Genomic DNA, 23,341 nt, shown 5'->3' with positions numbered 1-23,341 from the left:
ATAGGATAATACCTCATTTTCATTGAAAAAAAGCTAAATATAGAGGATAATACTGTGATATATGGTGATAAATCACTTAAGAAATGTTAAATATGGACAAAAAGTATTTTGGGATTATATTATGATAAATAGCTGCGTATGACATTCGTCACCAATTTTTCATGAGATCTGTAAAACCCCAGTCATAGCCTTAGTATCATGGATCCGTAAGTCTTTCTGTGATTACTCACCTGAATCTCTTCCCTCATGGTGAACAATTCCGAAATGTACTCCACCATAAACAATCCATTTGTTTACTAAGGTCACTCAGGCATTTTTGGAAATTTGTCACAACATGCATTGTGAGAAGTGGAGCTCCACGCAGCTGCATTATGGCCGCAGCGGCAACCAACACAGAAACGGCTTCATTCCCTCTTGCTATTGCAGCTTGCCATTTCCGAAAATGCTCAAGTGACCCGACTGGCTCTGTGTGTAAACAAACGGTTTGTTTATGGTGGAGTACACTTCAAGATTGTTCACCATGAGGGAAGAGATTCAGGTGCGTAATCACAGAAAGACTTACAGATTTGTGATACTTTGGCTATGACCTGGGTTTTAGATTTGATGAAAAACTGGAAATGAAAGTCATACACAGAAAGAAAAATTCATTTGAGCACCGAAACAAAAGTAGCACTGGGTCTTTATGGGCAAAAAGAAAAACACAATGTGGGTTTTTTTAACGGCTGATTCCCCTTTTCCTTCTAAATTTATTCCCCTTTTCCTTCTAAATTTCTCTACTATTAAGCTCAAAACTGTTTTAAATCATCACGTTGGAAAATTAAACCCCTTTGCTTTCACTTACATGGCCTGAACTTTCTAATAAGTTCCCCCTAAAGTTTGCTTAAGAACTTATTAATCTAGTACTAATTACAGGAATGTATTCTGGGATTGCTGTTTTAATTAGTTCACTTGGCTGAGTTCATTTCCAGGAGAATTTCCTTGACAGAGCCACTGAAGTAACACTGGCTTTAAAGCACAAACACTTTGTCTGTAATGGTTTATTGGCCCACTAACACTGCTCCTACCATCTCAGGTTGCAATAGAAAAGGTTTAGTTTCCATAACAGAGCTGGAGTGTATTCAAGCAGCTGGAGGATGGAGGCTTCTATCCACTGATTTATTTTAAAACATACATTTGAGTTCATGAAATATTCGACTCATATCTGAGTACAAAGTCATGGGTGTTTGTTCATCCTCATTTGTTGCTTTTATAGGCTCTAAACTTTTTCTTCATCCAAACGGATTTCAGTGACCTATATGTCTACACCTTTCAATGCAAGGGTCCAGAAGGTATAAATGTTGAGAAAATGTCATTAAAATCCAGCATAAAAAAGAGCAATGTGGGAAACCTAACCAGTCACCAGTGACCAAAGGAACCCACTGATCTAAAATGTTTTATAACTTTTGAAGCTTTAATCTTATCTATATATGGAAACATGTATGTTCACATATATATATATATATATATATATATATATATATATATATATATATATATATATATATATATATATATTTGCACATTTTTCTTTTTTTAATACCACTTTTATATTTAAAATTTTGTTAACTTGTCAAACAGTATATCTCTAATTTGCACATATTTCTATTGCACACTATCTATCTATCTATCTATCTATCTATCTATCTATCTATCTATCTATAAATATAGATATAGGTATATGAATGTCTGGCAGAGACCTCATGTAATTTTGTTGCACAACATGTGTAATGACAATATTCTATTCTATTCTATTCTATTCTATTCTAAATGATTAAGGTAAAATACAGTCTTTCAGGTTTTCATGGTCATCAGATTTGACCCATTTGGAAGTTCAGAAACACCATCATCTTCTGCAACATCGATTCACCAGTAAAACCCATGTAATTTGACAAATAGCAGTGGTGGAAAATGCTCATTTTTATGTTCAGTGTAAGATATATTTGACGTTTTTCCACTTTTCTCTGCTTTGATATAATAATCTTTAAATTTACTCTGATCTTTTATGAACGTCTACATAATCTGAGAATTAAATATAAGAAATACTTGATTTTACACAAGATAATATTGCAATAAATGCTGATAGATCACTTAATGAAGGAGAAAAACCACAGGTCTTTACGAAAGCTTTCAACCATTTTTCATGACCAGAACTAAACCAATGAATTAAACTAACTGAACCAAACAAAAGAATTTAGAGTGGTAATTATTGTGGTATTTGTTTCTGATATACATTAAGATTTATGTCTTAAAGTGCACTTTTGTTGAAAGTACTGTGAGAAAACTGATTCAGTAAAGAGCAAACAGAAATCTTGGATTATATTTTTTCTGAATCCGCATTATTCAACAATTATTTCAGGCAAACACAATTCAAAATGGCTGTTTCTCATTTCTCTGCCTCTGCACATGGCAGACCTGATGGAATTTCAGTTGCACGTGAGATACATTTGCGTCCTTTCCTGCTGCATAAGCTGCTACACTGACAAAACACTGATAAATAAACCAAACAGGCTTTATGGTTGCAAGCAAACACACGGCAGATACTGCTTTAAAGAGGATGAACATCAGCTGACTTCTACAAAGTGTCCTGTGTGATGCTTCAACCTCCGTCACCTGTACTATTTCCAATCAGTGGTGTGTATGCACTCTGGATCCAGTGTGTGTTAACAGAGCACATCTGAAGACTGGCAGTAAACAGATGAATGCACGTGAGCATGTTTGTACTGTATATTTGAACAACGCTCTGCATGGAATTAATTTTCTTCGCCTGAGGTGGAAAAACATGAATCAATGGCATTGAAATGATAAGAGGTGGGGGGAAATCTGGAAAATTGCAAACAATGAAGAGGAGAACATCTGATTCCCAGGAAGGAAGAGAGCGTTTGAAGTCGAGGGTCAGCTCGATAAGAAGAGTTATTCATGTGAGTCTGAGGAGAGAGTGTGGAGAATCGAAAGTCAGAGAGCGCGATAAGCAGACAAGGAGACAGAGAGAGGCGGTAAATGAGAAACAGAGATAAGGAGGGAATGGAAGCCTTTTGCTGCCGCGTCGCCTCTCTAAAGGATGACAGTCATCTCAGACACGTGATTGACAGCTGTCAGCCACACACACACACATACACACACATACACACACATACCTGGTGGCTGTTTTCTCTGCCCTCCGCTGTGACTGCAAACCATCCACAGGCCAAAAATTGAATTGTAATTCTGAAAATCAATACAGCGGCGATCTCCAGGGCTGCTGTAAGTAATGAAACCCTGTCATTTGTTGCAATGGGGAACAGATAAGGACTCTGATTGGTCTATTCCATCATCATGGCAACCCTTGTTTCAGAGAGGACACAAAGGTCTGTGCTGTGAGCTATTGATTATAGTGAACCGGGATAAGCTAAGTTTAAGTGTGTTTGCAGTGGAATTAATTGTGTTGCCATGATGATTGTGTTACAGAGGCCACCAGCAGCCGCCAGGTGTAGGCGCCTGCAGCCCTAACAGTCATTGAAACCATCTGCAGCCTATTTAACCCAGTGGGTGCAGCTGACTGACGGCTGAACATCTCCTGACTGATCAATAACTGAAATTATTCACTCACTCCCAAGAGCAAAATGGGGATTTTTCAAGAGTTGCTAAATGACTGGTTGTAGATCTCCAGTCATACTTCCCTCTGGGGTGCTTTTCTACTCTTTAAAATCATTTCTACTTTTTTCAGTCATTTAATAAAACTGAAGTCACTCAATTTAATTGAGTGAACAATATGCATTAATAAAAACCATCCATTTATTGAGTTGAAAACCAATTTTAAACCAAGGACAGAATATTGCTCCTAATAACCATGGAACAGCTACAGTAATGGTGTGATATGTGATCTTTCCCTTCACATTAAACAGCTCTGAAACTTCCAAATAGTCTGAACCAATCCAAATGATTCAGTGACATTGACTGTATATTCTGTTTGAAATACCTCTATGATCGCTGGTAAATTTATCTTAGGTGTCGTATAATAACATCTGATGTCCTCTAGTCTCTGGCAGTGGTAGGAGAAGAACCCAGGTCTTTTGTGTTCTTTTGTTTAAGTTCAAATAGCAGTGTTACAATAAAAAGAAAACTTCAATTCCAAATGCAAACTCCTGTTTTTAGAATCTCACTCAAAGGTTCAGGTGATATTCAGCGGTAATACAATTAAATACCTCATCATCCCCTGTGATAACAGATAAAACATAGAACTGCAAAGGCCGATGGGCTTTTTGGTCACCAGGATATTAACTATGGTGCATGAAATGGAGAGAAGATGAAATAGGAGCAAATCCTGAGCTGCTGAAGAAACACACTGGACCTTTAAATATGTCATGATCATTATATATAAACATATATATATATATACATACATATATATATATATATATATATATATATATATATATATATATATATATATATATATATATATATATATGTATATATATATATATATATATATATATAAACATATATATGATAATTACCCCGGCCCCCCCGAAAGGGAAGCAAGGGGTAGTGTTTTTGGTTCGGTTTGTTTGTTTGTTAACACATTAGCAGCATGACTCTCAGTTGAATTCATGCCAAATTGGGTTTATAAATTCCCAGTGACCCAGAACAGATCTGATTATATATTAGGAACAGTAGGTCAAAGTTCACATTTTTTATGAATTTTTTAAAAATCTTTTTTTCCCTTATTTATGTTTAATGGGCGAAATTTCAAATGTCTGTAGCAGCAAAACTATTAATTGAATTCATACCAAATTGGATTTATAGACTGCCAGTGACCCAGAATAGATCTGATTATATCTTGGGAAAAGTAGGTCAAAGTTCATATTTTTTATGGATTTTTAAAATCTTTTTTTCTCCTCCCATTTACTTATAATGGGTGAAATTTCAAATGTCTATAAAAATATCAATTTTGTTTCAATTTACCTCAGACTTGGCACATATATAGAGGTAACTGATATGCTGACATCAGCGCACACATAGACATGATGACATCAGCTGGATCAATGCTAAAATAAGCTATAATGCGTGTGAGGGGCGGCGTTTGTTGTGCCTGTCACCACTTATTATATTAATTGGCATCTATTTCAAACATATTATGGATATTTATATATAATAAAAAACATTAAATAAATGAAGATTTTATTCATTCATTCGTTCATTCAAATAAACTTCCACTGAAGATAGGCGTTCATTCTTTTTTTTATTTCACTGTTTTTAAGTGTACAGCTGCTTTTATGTCTTTTTAATCTATTCTTGTATTTTAGTCTATTTTGCTGTTTATTCTTCTGTATGACACTGTTTTAATTGTACAGCTGTTTTATGTTTTTAATCTATTCTTGTACTTTCCTTTCATTTTTAGTTTTTCCTCTGTAAGTCGCTTTGGAAAAAAGCGTCTGCCAAATGCGTAAATGTAATGTAATGTAATGAATATAGACAGCAAACTGTATTAACGTGTTAAAAGAAAAAGCATTAATTATGCAAAGTTATATTAATCATATATCATAATAGTGTGTTAGTGTTGTTATGTTAGAGTTAATCTGAACACATTAAACTGTTGATTAGTCTAATCTAAATGTGTAACAAGTCAATCATATATTTATAAAACACTGATCTGAATAAGTACCAAGCTGTGCAGTATAAAAGCCTAATATTTCCCACTAAAACTTTGCTCTTTTTTCTGTTTTTCTAAGTGTTTTTCTAAAACAGGCTTCTAAGTCTTCTTGTAACCAGGACTGTTTCAACCTGATATTCTGTGAATGTGCAAAGAGCTGCTCTCCGTTTGTCTTCTTTTGTGTTCTGTAATACAAGGTTTAAAGAGCTGCGTGAGATGGAGGGTCCTTCAAAAGGAGGACTTTCAAAGATGAGACCAGCCGTTTGAGAGGCACTCTGTTACAAACCTGGAATAGTTTTTGAATAAAACTCACACAACATACACAGTCCTCACTTTTTGTGCTCAGGATGTCACTTGGAAAATATGAAACGAGCAGCCGCTGATGTTCACTTTTCCATCCTCCATCTACGAGCAGACAGCGACACGGGGCTAACACCGAGGATGTCAGTTTGTTGTTAAACCGAACTGACTTTATCACTTATTCCTCTTAAAAAAAAACATGTGTTGACAATTTGCAGCCTGCTCCTCCTCTGCTGTGTCATATATCAGCTTGTTTGCTGGGAGTGACAGGAACAGCACAAACAGGCCTGTCTGACAGACATGTGGGTGTTGACGACAAATTGGACTACTGTACTCGTAAACCAGCCCCAACATAAAAGTCACTCACATTCCCTTCTCGCCTCTTTACTCCTCTACTTCCTCTACATCTCAGATTTCTTTCACTTCACTGAGAAAGTGAACCACAGGAGGTGGTCAAAACTGCTGCTTTGAAGATTTAAAGCAGAGGAATTTTCTTTGCTCAGATATGAAGATTGGAGAGAGAGGGTAGATTTACCACCAGGATAAATGCAGAATGAAGCACACATCCCATTTCAGAGTCAGCAGCTCCACTCACATCCACTTCCACATACCTGGGACAGTACGACTCCTTAAACACCATCTTCTACAGCACAGGTGTCAAACATGCAGCCCAGGGGCCACATCCGGCCCGCCAAAGGGTCCAGTCCGGCCCTTGGGATGAATTTGTGAAATGCAAAATTTACACTAAGATATTAACAATCCTTTTATTTTAGGTTCCACATTCAGACCAATTCAATCTCAAGTGGGTCAGACCAGTAAAATACTATCATAATAACATATAAATAATGACAACTGCAAATTTTTCTCCTTGTAAATGTAAATATTTTCATGTATTTACACTAAAACAAAGTATAATTTTGCAAAAAAAATGTGAGTAACCTGAACAAATATGAACAACCTGAAATGTCTTAAGTAAAGTAAGTACATTTTTAACAAGATTCTGTCTGTTATTTTAAATGTTTTGTGTGTTTGTAGATCCACTGTGATCTGTATGTTATAATGTACATGTGTAAATGATAAACTGAGCCAGAATATTGTTAAAATTACACTTATTTTTTCACTTTGTTAGTGTTATTCACATTTTGTAAAAGGGTAGTTTGTAGATGTAAACCTTTTCATAATGTAAATTTACTTTTTTCACTCTGAAACACAGAGAAAAGTTTGGAGTTGACATTATTTCTATATTATTATGTTATATTGTTACATATGACATATTATTTTACTGGTTCGCCCCACTTCAGATCAAATTTATCTGAATGTGGCCCCTGAACTAAAATGAGTTTGACACCCCTGTTCTACAGGCTGAAGTCAGTCGTTTCATCCATACACTGTTTCAATAGTAAGTAATAGATGCATCTTTGCATCTTTCTACATGCATTTATGTCCTCAAAGAATGAACTTTACTTAATGTTTGCTCTTCTGCCACCATGGTGTCAACAATTTCAAATTAAATATGTTCACAGTTGCAGTGTCAAACATCACACAGCGGATGAACTGTAATGATTCTGGTGATCCTTCCACACACTACGATCAGCACCTCAAATGTTTTTCTTAACCACTGTCACGTTTTTTCACCTTCTTGATTAGTTGGAGTTAAACAACAGACATTCATGGTCCCCAGAGGATGCATCTCGCTGACTTTGTAGAATTCTGTGGCTGAATTTGTTTTTATTTTAAATGAAATATCAACTATTAAATGGACTTTAATAAACTTTGGGAGACACAGTTCCTAGATCAGGGGTGTCAAACTCATTTTAGTTCAGGGGCCACATTCAGCCCAATTTGATCTCCAGTGGGCCAGACCAGTAAAATAATAACAGTGAAAAAAAGTAAAATTATATTATGATCAGATTTACATTTCCAAAGTTTCCTTAAAAATCTGAATAACATGCCCAACTTCAATTGTCTTAAGAAAAACAAGTGCAATTTTGACAATATTATACCTCGGTTTATTCGTTTATCATTTACACATGTGCATTACAATCGCACAAAACATTTAGTAACAGGCAGAATATTGGTCAAATTGCATTTACTTTTCTTAAGACATTTCCGTTTGTTCACATTTGTTCAGGTTATTCACACTTTTTGTAAAAGTATAGTTTGGTAATGTAAACATTTTCATGTAATTTTACTTCTTTACACCAAAAAAACAGGGAAAATTTGGGGTTGTCATTATTTATAGGTTATTCTGATAATATTTTACTGGTCTGACCCACTTGAAATCTAATTGGACTGTATGTGTCTGTATGTGGAACCTGAATTAAAATGATTTTGACACCATTGATGGTTAATATCTTCAGTGTAATTTTTGCATTTCACAAATTCATCCCGCAGGCCGGATTGGACCCTTTGGCGGGCCAGATTTGGCCCCCAGGCCGCATGTTTGATACCTGTGTCCTAGATGATTGAACAAATGATATGTGAACTCAGTGACATATGATTCTGTACATTCTTGGTCCCCAGAGGATGAATAATTTCAATTCTTTGACTTTGAATTTAGTGTCTCAGAGAGTCACTATATGGGTTTTAGTGTGACCACTTGATAAGGATGTCTGATTATTTTTCTAGCCTTTCTAGGTTTTGGAGATGGTGTTATCTCAATGAGATATTTGATTTGCAATAGTAGAAGGGTACATTCCCAGTTGAACCACTGCCTTTCTGTGTGGATTTGCATTTTCACTCAGAACCATGCAGGTTTATTTAAGGTCCACCATTTTACCCCACTATTAAACACATGCTAGGTTAATTCTCTTTGTACTAGAATGGGTGAAATGCTAAATTAGAAAACAGAGAGAATAAAAGTAAAGTAGTATAAAAGTCCAAGTAGAGTTACTGTCGCGCTTGAATGAATGGGCAGTTGATCCAGTAGTGACAGGCAGCAGAACCAATCCATAAAGATGGAAGACACTAAACAGCACTTTGGCCCTCTGGACGGAGTTTTCTTGTCACAGTTGCACTTCCATCTTAAAATACCACATTAAGGTGAAGCATATGTTAGTTGGGGATTCTGCTAGCACTTTGGCTAACCTGTCACCCAGCTTGTGAGAAACATGATAAGTGCATATATATTCCCTTCTTTCTTGAGTGTGTTCGCTCATGCAAAATGAAACGCAATTGATATAGATCACAGGTGTCAAACATGCGGCCCGGGGGCCAAAACTGGCCCACCAAAGTTTACAATCCGGCCCGTGGGATGAATTGGCAAAGTGCAAGTTACAGCATCAAACTCAAAAATAACATCATAATAACCTATACATAATGACAACACCAATTTTTTTCCTCATTGATTTAGTGCAAAAAACATTAAATTATGAAAATATTTACATTAAGAAACTATTCCTTAACAATAAAATGTGAATAACCTGAACAAATATGAACCTGAAATGTCTAAAGAAAATGAAGTGCAATGTAAACAATATTTTGCCTGTTATTAAATGTTTTGTGCCTTCATAGATCTGATCTGTAATGCACATGTAGCCTATAAATAAGTCGAGGCATAATATTGATAAAATTGTACTTATATTTCTTAACAAATTTCATTTTTGTCAGGTTATTCACATCCTTTTTGTTTGGCTAGTTTTTGTTTGGCATAATTGAATGTTATTTTTTGCACTAAAACAATTTGGAGTTGTCATTATTTATTGGCTATCATGCTGTTTTTTTACTGGTCCGGCCCACTTCAGATTAAATTGGGCTGAATGTGGCCCCCAGAAGAAAATGAGTTTGACACCCCTGATATACAGGGTGTCCCATAAGTCTCCATACATAGGAGACATAATACATTCCATGGTTCTAACATGTATTTCTTTATATTTCTTCTTTATAGTTCTTCAGCAGACACGCACTGAAATGTGTTCCCATCAAAATGGCAGTCATGTAGAGCAAATTATATAAATAAAAATGGTTTATGTCAAGAAACGTTTATTTTTCCTATGTATGGAGACTTATGGGACACCCTGTAGATTAAAAATGAATGGTATTTCATATATATATTCATGTGGGACAGAAAAACTCCCTAAAGAATGACTTACTTTGCCAAAAATTTGAAATATGACAAAATATCCATATGATTTGATCGCACCATCAACATCTGCTGATATTGATCCAAATTCACTTGGCCTCCAGTGGCAACGTTAACATGAATAAATGTATCCTATCCACCAAACTACACTTTAACCACAGTACGGACAGATCAGACAACGGTCATGTAATCCAGTTTTGTGACAGTGATTTATAATGGTTTTGTAAGACCCTGACAAACCATGTCATCCTTCAGATCAAAAGACGCTTATGTGGTTTCAGAAGACAATGACAAATGTTCTATGTTGTCTCCCTGTAGGAGGACTTATCTGTCAAGGCCAAGGTTTGATTGTGTTTCTTTTTACAAATGAAGTTTATCCCGGTCGGGTGTTCTTTGACGTATCTGCCCATGTTAAACTGTTTACACGTGCTACTGGTCTGTAGTTTCATCTATTAAACACATCGGATCTTTACGAAGGCATCGAATAAGAGTGAAACTGGATGCACAGTAGTTCACCGCGGAAAGCTGAGTTTGAAGCAAACTCGAGTTGTTTTTGTGAGACCACTGAAGGCCACAGTTAGCTCGATAAACCACTAATCTTATTTCATGTGACAGGTTCCATGGCTCATCCCCCTGACGCTGAAATGGACAATTTTATGAGGAAAGAGGGTTAACTTTGAGACCTTTGCTTCCATTTCACAAAAGTGCAGATCGTAGAAGTAATAGTGATTAAATTTGTATTTTTGGAATCACAGGGTTGCAAATCCAACCACTGATTGATTCATCTAATGCCATTCATTGTAATATAATTAGTTTTATGGCAGTTAAATGTTTCTGTGCTCAAAATATTTTACACATCTAAGGTTTTGCTGTGGGGTTTTATAGTGTAAGGTATGAAACATGAACTGAACCATCACCTGGAACATTGGATACTAAAACTCTGCAGTGAAAACCTGCGTAATACAATCCTTTAACAGCTCTTTAGACAACAAGAAGCAAGGTCCGTTGCAGGTTTTATGGTGTTGAGTAAACTCCCCCACCTTTCACTGCAATGATTCTGCGTTATAGAATTAGTCCGATATTGTCAACTCTAAACCACAGTTTTGGGGGGGCTCACATGAGTGTTCATTACTCATTGATTTCTGTTATAAGTCATCCACACACACACACACACACACACACACCTCTGGAGCGTAGTGACACTGCCCGCATGGCCAGTCACTGTAACCCAACAGGATGGAAAGATCTAAAGTAGAAGGTAACAGACATGGCTGGTAATTCCCATCAGCGGGCGCCGTGACTGTCGGACTGTGCAGCAGACGTGAGCTCCGATGGCAGATCCATCACTGCCTAAGCCCCCCTTCCTCCACATCCTCCCCGTCTTGCCCCTCCTCTCCATTTCCACTGTTTCCTCCTCCTCCTCCCCATCTCAGTCTGCTCTGTTTCACTGGTCAGTCAAGCCCATCATCAGGTTAGAAAGCAGAGCAATCCATCACTATACAACTCCAAATCCATTTTCTGCGTTGTATCCAGTCACCAGAGCACAGACGGCGCTGCTTCTACTGTATCTTTTCACCACAGCTAATTCCTAGATTCAACCTGAGCAACTGCAACAGAAACACTCATCTCCTTAGTATAAGTGAGTTATGAGTCATGAAGTCATTACTCCCTATTTAAATCTTCATGACCTTTTTTTTAAAGAGATAAATGACAATTAACGTGGAGAAACAAGTGTCGTTACTCCCAGTATGAATCAACTCGACTGCACTCAGAATGAACATAATGTTTATTACATGCTAATCCTTGTGTGTTTAACCCTTTATTGTTCACTCATAGAAATACTCTGAAATTCTGCATAATACGGCTATGAAATGGATGGAGTTTATTTTGATATGTATAATATTTTTTGCATTTTGTACAAGATTGTTTAGAATTTGTTTTGACATGTGTAAGATTTGTTAAGTTACTTTGAGGAACTGACATGGGACTTTGTGATCAGTAGAAAAAGATGGGGTAAGGGGGCAGGGGTATATAAGATGTACTTCATCCTGCTCCTTTTTGAATGTTGTGGGTTTTTTTGTATTTTTTTATAACCACATTTTTTGTTGTTTTTGGGTGTTTTATATTTGAAGTTAAATAAATAAATAAATATATATATATATAAATAAATAAATTTACCTAATGGAAACACGACAATTTCACCAAAACTCTCATTTTTCAATGAAAAGTTTTTGCACTGGCAAAAGGTGTTTTTTTGGGCATAGCAAAATTGGTATATCACGCAAAACTGCAATGGAAAGACCTTTTCCGCAACTAGAGTCACATGAACAAAAAAAAACAAAAAAAAAACGGATGTTGTCAGATGTTATAACAACTGAAGAAGAAGAGTTTTAAAAGAAACATGTCACGGTATGTGTAGACACACCAAGAAAACCAATCATTTTTTAATTTAGGATGGGATAGAGGGGTAATATATAATAATTATGAATATATCTGTAAATCAACCTGATATTTATGTTTGTCACCATGTTTATGGCATGACTTCTCATGTCATCTCACAGTAATAAATAAACAAATCATCGCGTTTGTGCTTTAATGGAAAAAACGACATTACGCAATTCTGTTTTTTTGACATTTAGTAAATATTGGTAAAGTTCTGCTCAGATGTCCAATGGAAAATCCACTACTGTCTTGCAATGTATGTGGAAATTACCAAAAATAGTCACTTGCCTGATAAAGGGTTAATGAAGGTACAGTAGGTGATGATTGGAAAAAATATATGTAGACTCTTTATCAAGTCTGACACAAAGAAAACTGGTAAATATAACAGAACAATAGAATCATCTAATGACAAACTGTATTAATGTACAGCACATCCAGGTTACACTGAAGCTGACTAATGTGGAATACATTGATTTTATTTACATTATTGTCTGTAAACAAAAGAAGTAAAAAAAAAAAAAAAAAAAACTTATAATGATTGTAAATAATTAAGGTTATTTTATGTTTTGATCTCTGTTTCTGAAGATAGTGAGGGATCATGTTCTTTTCATTCCACAATGTTATCAGCATAGAAGAGGTATTAAGTGTGAAACTTTGCATACATTATATTGATTTGGTGGCACTTTTCTGTGTAACTGTGCTGCAAATAAAGTGAAATGACTTTGCTTGGGGCTTGATCCCAGTTGGTGGTCAGTTTCTACAACAACCCATTAACCTCATGAAATTCATATTCAACAAAACCAAGAGGTTACAGTGAAGATGCACCAAATAATATACTTCAAAGTATTTCACCACCAGATGTATTTATTCCTGAAAGTTTAAGAAATTGTTTTGCAATATAATTCAACGTGTAACCATATGAAGGGGGTGGTTTCAGGGCCGAAAACAGAATTCTTTTCACCATTAAGGTTGAAAGAAACCAAAACTGTATAAAAAATGAGTGAAAATGTCAGCATACTATATTAAATTATATCAGGTTTAGTCACAGATACACACAGTCACTTTACTGATCTGTATTGAGAGCCTAAGTAATCTTTATACGTAGATTAACATGACAAAAAAAAAACAAAAAAAAAACTGTACATCCTCCACACATCTTTGTGGTAGTTTTGACCATAATAAAAATGTATGTATTATACAATCATGCATTTATAACTGTCCCTGTTTTATTTAGATCTGAAAAGCAATTTTGAGTAATGGTTTCTGTTCATTTGATGGCAAGGTTATATTAATTTGGAATTCTTCTTTTATTTATTTATTTATTTATTTATTATTTCATTTTTACTTTTACGGTTTAGTTACGGTTTCATCACCTTGTGTTAGTTCTTAGTTATCCTTCCACTTTACTGCCTATTCTCCTTTATCTCTCATTTCCTGTTGCAGCTCTCAAGCCGTAAAGATAAATGTTGTCAAGCACAAGCCTGAAAATGTAAAATGCAAATTCAGGCTGGAAAAAAAAATTAGAGTTAAAAGCTAAGTATTGACTACAACTGCCAGGAGTGATAAACAGTCAAACTTTGAAGGAGTGATATTTTGCTTTTTTTTAAATTGAATTGTGCATTTTCAAATATTTCCCTGTGGTCTACATAAACTGTAACTGCTATACTTGGGTCTGAATTCTTCATTAATTCAACTCCACACGTCCATCTTCAACCCTATTTCTGAGTAACGACACCACAAAGGTTGTTTTGAGTGCTGGCCCTTTAAATGCAAATGCCCCACCCCCTCCAGGTTGTTGTCTGTGCTGCTCTGTCCAGTTCTACCAACAACTGAACATTTTAAGTAATCGTCTTGAGATTCGGACATATTTTCAGTATGGACTACAACCGCTGCTGCTGACAGACAGTTATGTCGTACTCGGAGAAATGTTCGTCAGAAGTCTTGACCTTATATGTGCAAATGTCATGATGTAACTATTTATAGATGTAACAAATTAAGCAAGAATTAAAACAAGTTGTAGAAATCCACTTGATTTTTGCCAAAATTAATATAAAGATAGCTTTGCAGCACCTGGAGGGTTCAAATTTAAACTTTATGAACTATTAGGGTCCAAATACACAAATAAATGAACCAAAGACGAATAAAAGTGGGTTTAGCAAAATATGAGCCCTTTAAACAGATCATATATGTGGTAAATGGGCTCAGTCACAATAACACACACTCATCATGTTAGCTCTTAATCCTTTAGTTTAGTTTATTTCAGACACAAACATAATACTAAACATAGGGGGAAAAAAAACTAAATGAAAATAAAAAAATAGAATAATAGAAAAAGAACAACTGTTGTGCCTGAAGGGGAGTAGGAAGAAGCCAACGCTTATCCCTTATTGAGCAAATGACTATTTTTGGTCATTTCCACATACATTACAAGACAGTGACAGTAACAGTTCCAGTGAGGACAGTGAGTCAACAAGTTCAGGTCTAATGTGGTCTACAGGGTCTGTAAGGTCCACCTCTGCTTGAATAGTGAGGGGATCTGCTTTGTTACACTGTAAAAAAAAACCCTGTTGTTTTTACGGAAAAGAACTGGCAGCTGTGATTTCCAGAACAATACTGTAAAAAAACACATCCAACTGCAAACATATTTGTGGAGTAACATGTAGATTTACCATTTTAAACATGTAGATTTAACATTTTAAACATGTAGATTAAACATTGGATTTAAATGGTAAATGAACTGCACTTATTTAGCACATTTTCTACTCCTTCATGGTGTCCAAAGCACTTTCCAAATCCACCAGGTCCAACTGGGACCAGTTTAAGGTTCAGTGTCTTCCATGGACACTTGGACATATGGACAGTTGGAGCCAGGATTCGAACCACCAACCCTTTGGTTATTGGACAAGCCGCTCTACCAACTCTACCAACCCATTCATTTACAAATTGAAAATTTTACATTGTTAAATATTTACTTTTTTTTATAACTTTATATATATATATATATATATATATATATATATATATATATATATATACACACATAACGGCAACGCATTATATTTCAATTCAGTTTTATTTTCTAAAAACAATAAAAATACATAATTTCTACATACTAATCTGATTTTGTTCACATACTCTTCCTGTAAAAACTACAGCTATATTTGATTCAATCGTTAACACAAAAATCTTTTCAAATAAACAAGTTTGCATTGTATTGTCACTTACAGTTTTTTTATGTTGCAATTTTATAACTTTTTGGTATTAATTCTACAGTCATTTTTTACAGTATAGGTACCATGAAGTAATGGTACTAATGTAAGGAATGATGTTCAAAGGGATAATGTGGATGTGGACAGGGGTCTGGATCAGCACTTATGATGGTCTAATGTTCTAAAAGTGATGTTCTAATATTCTAAAATACTTGTTCCTGTCACATTACATGTATATTTCTTGTATGTATTACTTCTTGGATTTTTTGTTTTTTTTTTTGCCACTTATGGGCAACGAATCAAATATGGTAACTCAATTGATCTTGATTTTCTACATGACAAATCAAAAAATTTGAAAAATTTCACAAAAGTAATAACATCTTGTTATGTCCTGCAATAACACACTGAGGTTGAAAATATGAATTTCAGAGTATTTCTATGAGTGCCCCGTAAAAGGTTATTACTACTATGATCCTGAAAATCCAACTATATCTGTAGAAGAAGGGAATATTTAGGATTACAGCCCCGAGTATTCCACATTTAGCTCATAGATGCAAAAGTGAACATCCTTATATTTTAATTTTCAGTTAATTTTAGATCTTAAATGTTCTTATATCAGTCTGAGGTGGAACATTCACACCGCATGACCAAAAAGACCCAGTCTGAGTACCATCAAACAGACTGTTGAATCATCTCATGTGAATGCAGATATGAGCGTTGGAGAGGTCTGCTCGGCTCACTTCAGGTCTGACGAGCCGAGCATGCGGAGTCACAGGAGTACTTGGGTTGTAAAGCAGGTTGGACGAGGTTATCTAGTCGCTTCCCTTCAGAGACACTTTTCTCCCTGGGCTGCTTCAAAGTACTGCTATCAAGGTGCCGCACGCTTCAGTGTAAAAGGATTGGTGTATGTGGAAACGGAGCTGGATGTGGGTGTGGAGGTGGAGGTATGTGTGGTGGTGATGGTAGTGGTGGTGGTGTGGATGAACCTTCTCTCAGGATCAAAGCTGGGTCGCGAGAACGGCTGGATTTTCTGGAGGAAAAAAAAAAAAAAAAACGCACTTCAACGATCAGCTCCAGCTTTGACCTCTGAACTGTGAACGCGATTGAAAATCTGGAGCAGCGCGTGGAGGAGACAATAGAGGTTGTGGTCATTAATCACAGACGCCTACTGCCTCAAATACAACACACACACACACATACACACAGACTGATGACATCCAGGTCTCCTACGGCTGCAAAGTCAGACAGGGCGGCTGCTCCGGGAACACTGAAGGAAGATTCCACTCTAATTCCACACCATCACATTTCCAAATATCCAAATCCCTCATCCCCGACGCCTCAGATCTTCTCTGCATTTGAACATGCAGAGAAGAAAAATAACCAGGAGCCCAAACGCCGCAGTAGGTGCTATTATCATTGACTTTATGGCCGCAAACCAAGGTCAAGTGTTGTTTTGTCTGTTTGTGGGAGCGTGTGGAGTGGGCGCCTGGGGAGGGCTGAGCTCACATCAGACAAGCCCAGTCTCACCGGCGGGATCACAGGGGTTACAGTTCACACAGAACAACGCTCCAGTACAAGGCTGAGTCACCTTGATGTGCCAATTCCAAAGTTGTGCACCATCAATCTGGCCGCCCCAGGGGCTCACAGCGGCACTCTGATCGGAGGTCAAAGGTTAGCAACACACAAGAAACCTCAGCTTGAGTTTTATTTAGATTTTTGACTTGATTCCATTTATCTGAAGGGTCCGCCTACAGAGGGAGTTTGTAGCATTTCATCAGCTTATGTTCAGGAATTTTGCAGAGGAAAATAATACACAGGTTAATTAATTTCTTTTCATTTTCTCATAATTCATGCATGAAAAGGCGACTTAGTAAATGATGTTCAACATATCAGTTAAAGTGAAACTGCTGAATAATGATAATTTGCTCAAATGTAGGAGGACGATGCTGATAAAATGTTTTTGCGAAGACATTAAAAAGCAGTCGTAAGCACTGAGACAGTGTATAGTATTTATCTTATTATTTCTGTAGATCAAATTTTCTGTCTGACTTGCTCTTTTTCTTTCGTTTTTTGACAGATGTGATGCCTTAAGGGGATGAAAATCTACTTTTACACTGCACTTCAATTCCTCACTTCAATAAGTAACAACAAGTGACAACAAAAGATATAATTCTGGTGCACGATTCACATCCCTTCAGTGTAAATGAAATTACTTGTCACTTGATATCGGCCTCCTGATAATAATAAAACTGACATGATTTAAAAAGAAAGACCAGATCATTGTCTTTTTTTTTTTCATACCATAAAAAAAGGAATATATTTTGTTGTTTTGTTGTTGTGTTGGTGGAACTATTTGGGGATGAAAGTGAAAGACTGGATAAACCACTCATTTGAAGCTTCATAAAGAAAAAAGGAATCACCTCCTCTCATCTTCAGTTTGTTCTGTGATGATGCAACGAACCCTTCAAGAGCTGTACAAGCAATCAAAGCATTCTCTGAAGGACTCCGAAAACCTCCTCAATCCCTCATAGATCCACCTGAACGACCCCTCAAACACTATGAAGAGCCCATGAATCCAGTTAAAGACCTCTATGACCTCCTTAAATACTACACAAACCTCACCGGAGCACCGCCACAACCCCCCAGTGGATGTTAAAAACTCCACTGAGGCCCCCCTAAAGCACCTCTGCATCTCCACTTCATAAATCCCAGATGCTTCTGAAAGCGTTCTTCGCAGCTGGTGACCACTTGTCACTGAGCAATAGCCGGTGCATATATCAGAGGCTGGGTAACTGGGCTGAGCTGAGGCCACAGAGACTGTAGTGGCGGGGGGATTGCAGTGTTGTTCTCTGAGACTCAACTCGCAGGCCCTTTTGTGCTCGGTTCTCTCCAGCAGCCGGGCTTGAATGGCTCTAAAGTGACGCCTCCATGCTGCTTTAAAAGCTAAGTAGCACAAAGGTTGAACAAGGAACTGAGAGAAATGTTCACTTAGGTGACATTTGGGTTAAAAAAAAAAAAAAAAAAAAAAAAAAAAACACTCCACAGCTCTTACTTGATGGCCACACAATGCACTTGTCCAAGTGTGTGTGGCCTGTATGAGTTTGTGTGTATAAGTGTGTGTTCCCCTACGCAGCATGTGGGCATTTCAGTAAAGGTCTGTTTTAAATATAATTTAATTAATCCTAAACTGCTCTTGATTTCAGCTTCAAGTAGCTCAATGAAAACATATAGTTTTTTATAAATATATTTATATTATTTGGAGCAAATTCAGAGGTGTGTGGACTGAGGAGGGGTGTGGTGAGACTGAGGTGGTGGAGGTGGTGGTGGGGGTTCACACTGTGTGAGCTGTGCTGTAGTGATCTCAGTGGGAATTTCTTTCTCCCCACTGTGCAGACTGCTTGACGCTGCAGGCCCCATTTGCGCTGTTTGATAATAACACTTTAATGTGACTGCGATGACTGCTGCCAGTGGGACCACCGCATCTGTTCCTCCCAGGGGAGGAGGGTGATGCTTGGAGTGTGTGTGTGTGTGTGTGTGTGTGTGTGTGTGTGTGTGTGTGTGTGTGTGTATGTGTGTGTGTGTATGGTGGTGGTGGGGGGGTTGGCTGGATGAGGATGGTGGTGAGCCAGCAACCAGAGAGACCTCATCGCCTGACTTCAAGTCACAAAGCTGCACTGAGGCCCACAAGAAAACCACATCAGCCTATTTTCTAAAAACAGTTTAATCCTTCCTGGAAGTAATTTAGATTCTATCTAATTAATCCCTTAAAGAATCACTGCAGCAACAATCAAAAATACAATTGTAAAACCTAAAAATCAACCACTACAGTTCAAATATCTGAAGGTGAAATGTACAAATAAACAACGTAAATAACAAATGAGTGAAAAGTTAAACGACAGCAATGTAATGTTACTGAAAATGGGCAGATTTTGGCTCAATAACTCCAGATAAAACCGCTGTTTTGACTCAGTGAAATAACATTTCTGCTGGAAAATTGTCTTTTTATGAGACTTTTGAAACGCTCTTTCCTGTATGTACAAAAGGTGTTAGAATCGTAGAAATTCGGCCTATATTTGATTCAACTGAATTTATATATAAAAAAACAAACAAAAAAAAAAAAAAACATGTTAAATAGCAGCAGTGCATTATCACAAATTAAATTAAATGTAAAGGTTTGATTATAGTCAATTCAAAAACATGGAGCCGAAATGGAAAAAAGGTGAAATAAATGTGTAGAGTATAAACAAAAATGAGGACAACCCCGGTTAGAGTTTTCCCGTCCGGAATAATGAGAGGTGTGTTAATTAAATAGTTGACCCATGGGTGCGCGTCCCGCACAGTCTGCGTCCACACACACACATACACACACACACACACACACACACACACACACACACACACACACACACACACACACACACACACACACACACACACTGCTGTGGAACCGTCTACCTGGACTGGGCTGTTATCGGGGTCAAGGCGCGGCTCTCAGACAAGAGGCTTAAGCGGAGACAAGAGCCTTTAACACGAAATAAAACCATCAAAGTTCAGCTCTAATCCCCGCTGCTGTGGATAAGGCTGGCTGTTAACGGGCTGCAGAATAAGCTCGGTTTGCGCGAGGCGGGCTGGCTTTGTGTGCTTTCTTTCCAGCAACACAATTCAACTCAAGACAACACGGCGAACAGGATTTATTGGAAAAGCCGGGTGGTTTTCATCACCAGTGCGCTGTGTTAAACACACACTCACACACCACACACACACACACAGTGGGAATTTTACCCTAAACTTATGCGGCTGCCTGGTGTGCGTACAAATGACATCAGGCGTCAGAATTTAATTCGGAAAGGGAGCATATCAAGAAGAAGACGTGACAAAAGTGTGTACTCCGCAGGCAAAAATCTAGCAGAAAGCAGTCGGAAAATGTCAAACTATACCACTTCTGCTTTGAACGTTACTTGAAATTTTAATACACACTCCATTAAAAATATTTAAATGGATGCAGGAGGCTTAGGCCTGTTATTATTCAGGTTATAACTGCACAAATGAAAGCGCTTCCTCTCATATTGGAGGCACTGCTTTCAGCACCCTGGACAGCTCCACGTCCACACACTGCGTCTTGGTTAAATGAAGAATTAACACACATTTCCACAGTGACACACACATCCACACTGCCCACTGAAACACACAAAAAAGACATACTTAACATACATTTACGCTCCTACATTAAACACAGTGAATATTGACATTTTCTAAGCTAAGTATGTTCTTAAATGTTTTTGAATGTGACGAAATCCACCTTTTAAAACTGGTTTCACACCTTCACCTGTTGGCGCCGAGCTGAAAACCCGGACCTGAGATTTTATTTACTAAAAATAAATTGTTATATTGTGCCATTCGTTATATTTAGAATAAAAAATTTTTAAAAAAAAATGCAGCATTATTTTAGTATGTGTGAAGAAAACAGGATTATGTTTGTAATTTGGGGCCTGACAGTCTTTTTATTCAGTGGCGAAATGACAGTGAAAGACTGAAATACAAACACAATGTGTAATAGAGAAAAGATTCAGTTTGTTCTTTTTTCTTTTCTTGTCTCCAAACTGCGTGAAAGAGTGTAATAATGTTTTTGTTTTTCAAAAATAATAAAAAAATAATAATAACAATAATAAATGTAACACAAGTCAATATAAAACCCAATATTATTGTGAATTTAATTTCAATCTTTGCTTCTTTTTTTAAAGCTTATTCAAGTTTTGACAGTTTATGTTTATAACAAGCAAAAAAAAAAAAAAAAAGGAGGAAAAAAGTTGGTTGAGGTTTAAGGTGTAATAAACTCAGTGGTGTTTCTATTTCCCAGGTGATGCAGGTTAAACACTAGAAGTTGCTGATTTGCAGAAATAAGGCACGTGCCGTGGATTTGTTCCTACACATTCTTTCACACACATTTCCTGATAACCCTCAGTCAGACATGGCTCCAGCCGGACTCTGTCACTGGTTTCCAGTCTAACCCGAGTGTTCTCTGCACAGACAGCTCGTCACCGTGCACTTTTGGTTTCATAGAGCGCCACCGTGAGGCCATGTCTGCGCATGTCCCGAATAGCGATCGCTGTTATAGGCACCACGTTTGCACAATGGCAACAATTTTACCTAAAAGTATTTTCAAAAGCGTTCATCTTCATCACATTACAATTTGTTTCATCTTTTCCTCTGTGTGAATGAAGGGTTTCTTCAGTTAACGCGCATTTTACGCACAGCGGCATTGCGCACATGGATTTCCAGCCTGGCGCTTTTTCAACACCAAATAATTCTAGAACAGCATATACACAAAGTTTGAATTCCTAATTTCCACACTTTGCATTTTGTCTAAAGTGCCACACAGTAAAACACCCGCACCCGTCAGGGAATGCATTAGTGGCGCGCACTGTGGACCCAAGAAAATTCGTGTAGTAGTACGAAAATAGTCATTTTAGCTTTTGGACTTTGTGCCAGAACCGTGAGGATCAACGGAATTGTCCGTGGGAAAGTTGAGATAAGAGTGCAGGTCGAACAAGACAATTCAACTCACCAGGCAAAGTGCAGGCGTCAGGAGGAACACGGCGCACCAACACGTCACCTGCATCCTCCCGGAGCTCAAACTTCCACTAATTTCCCTCGGCTGGTAGTCGTGGCTTTGCGGACCATAAATCCACCTGGTATCCACCTCACAGCACGCTCAAGCCCCTCAGCAGCCCAGATAAAACGGACACGACGCACCCCATGACCGCAGAACAAAGCTGAGAGTTGGAGACGGGGACAGGACGGAGGTGCCGGTGAGGTGGAGGATGCTGCTGGTGCTGATGCTGATACTGCTGCTGCTGCTGCGGGTGATGATGGTGTTAGAAAGAGAGGGGGGGTAGGAGCGGCCAACAGCGGTTACTGGAGGGTTAATCCACGCAGGGGGTGCAGCAGGGTCATAGCTGTGAGCGGGTTCAGGTCCTGATTGTCTGACAGCTGGCGCGCACAGCGGTCGGAGCACTTCGATCTGAAGGGAACGGCGGGGCTTTGCGCTTTATAACGCGCGCCTACAACACAAGCGAGGAGAGTCTAGCTCTAGGGAGTGGGGGGGTTGAGTGAGGGAAGAGGAGGAGGGGGGGGCAGGAAAAGACGAATAAAACGGGAGGAGATTGGTCCAAGACGCAGCGAGGATGAAGAAGTTCTTTTCTCTCTTTTCTATTTTTTTTTTTTTTTTTTTTTTTTTTTTTTTCCTTAAACAGACGCTTGCGAGGAGAAAGCGTTTCACCTTGGCTGCTGGTTTGTTGCTTGATGTAGATGAATGAGCTGACATTCAGAACTCCGCTGCCAATAACTCCACAAACCCCCACCACCCGCACCCCTCGCTCCCACTTTCCTCCATGCCCAAACAAGAGAAGCTCATACCTGAACACAACAGCTGTTGTTCATGTCATTCTGATCCATTAATAATCATCCCCACTGTCACTGAACCTCCTGAATGCTACTGCTCATACTAATACTCTGAAACAAACCTGCTCAATACTTGACAGGCAGTTTTCACAGCGATTTCACGTAAATACATGAATTAAGGCAAATCCTGGAAAGTGATTTTTTTCCCCCCTTTTTTACATTAAACAATTGTCTTTA

The 23,341-nt window shown here is 37.7% G+C and overlaps 1 protein-coding gene across 1 annotated transcript in view; it reads right to left on the bottom strand.

Annotated features, from left to right (window-relative positions):
• nxph1 (neurexophilin 1) overlaps positions 1 to 22,932 on the bottom strand; it is a 108,676-nt gene extending 85,744 nt beyond the window's left edge. The window contains exon 1 of the mRNA XM_030147760.1: positions 22,269 to 22,932. Coding sequence (XP_030003620.1) covers positions 22,269 to 22,322 — 54 coding nt within the window. The 5' untranslated portion in view covers positions 22,323 to 22,932. The remainder of the gene's footprint in view (positions 1 to 22,268) is intronic.
• Between the last annotated feature and the right edge of the window lie 409 nt (positions 22,933 to 23,341).

The sequence above is a fragment of the Sphaeramia orbicularis genome, chromosome 11, assembly GCF_902148855.1.
Source record: "Sphaeramia orbicularis chromosome 11, fSphaOr1.1, whole genome shotgun sequence".
Lineage (NCBI taxonomy): Eukaryota > Metazoa > Chordata > Actinopteri > Kurtiformes > Apogonidae > Sphaeramia > Sphaeramia orbicularis.
Note: the sequence above shows the minus strand (reverse complement) of the source record. Positions and strands in the feature narration are given on the sequence as shown.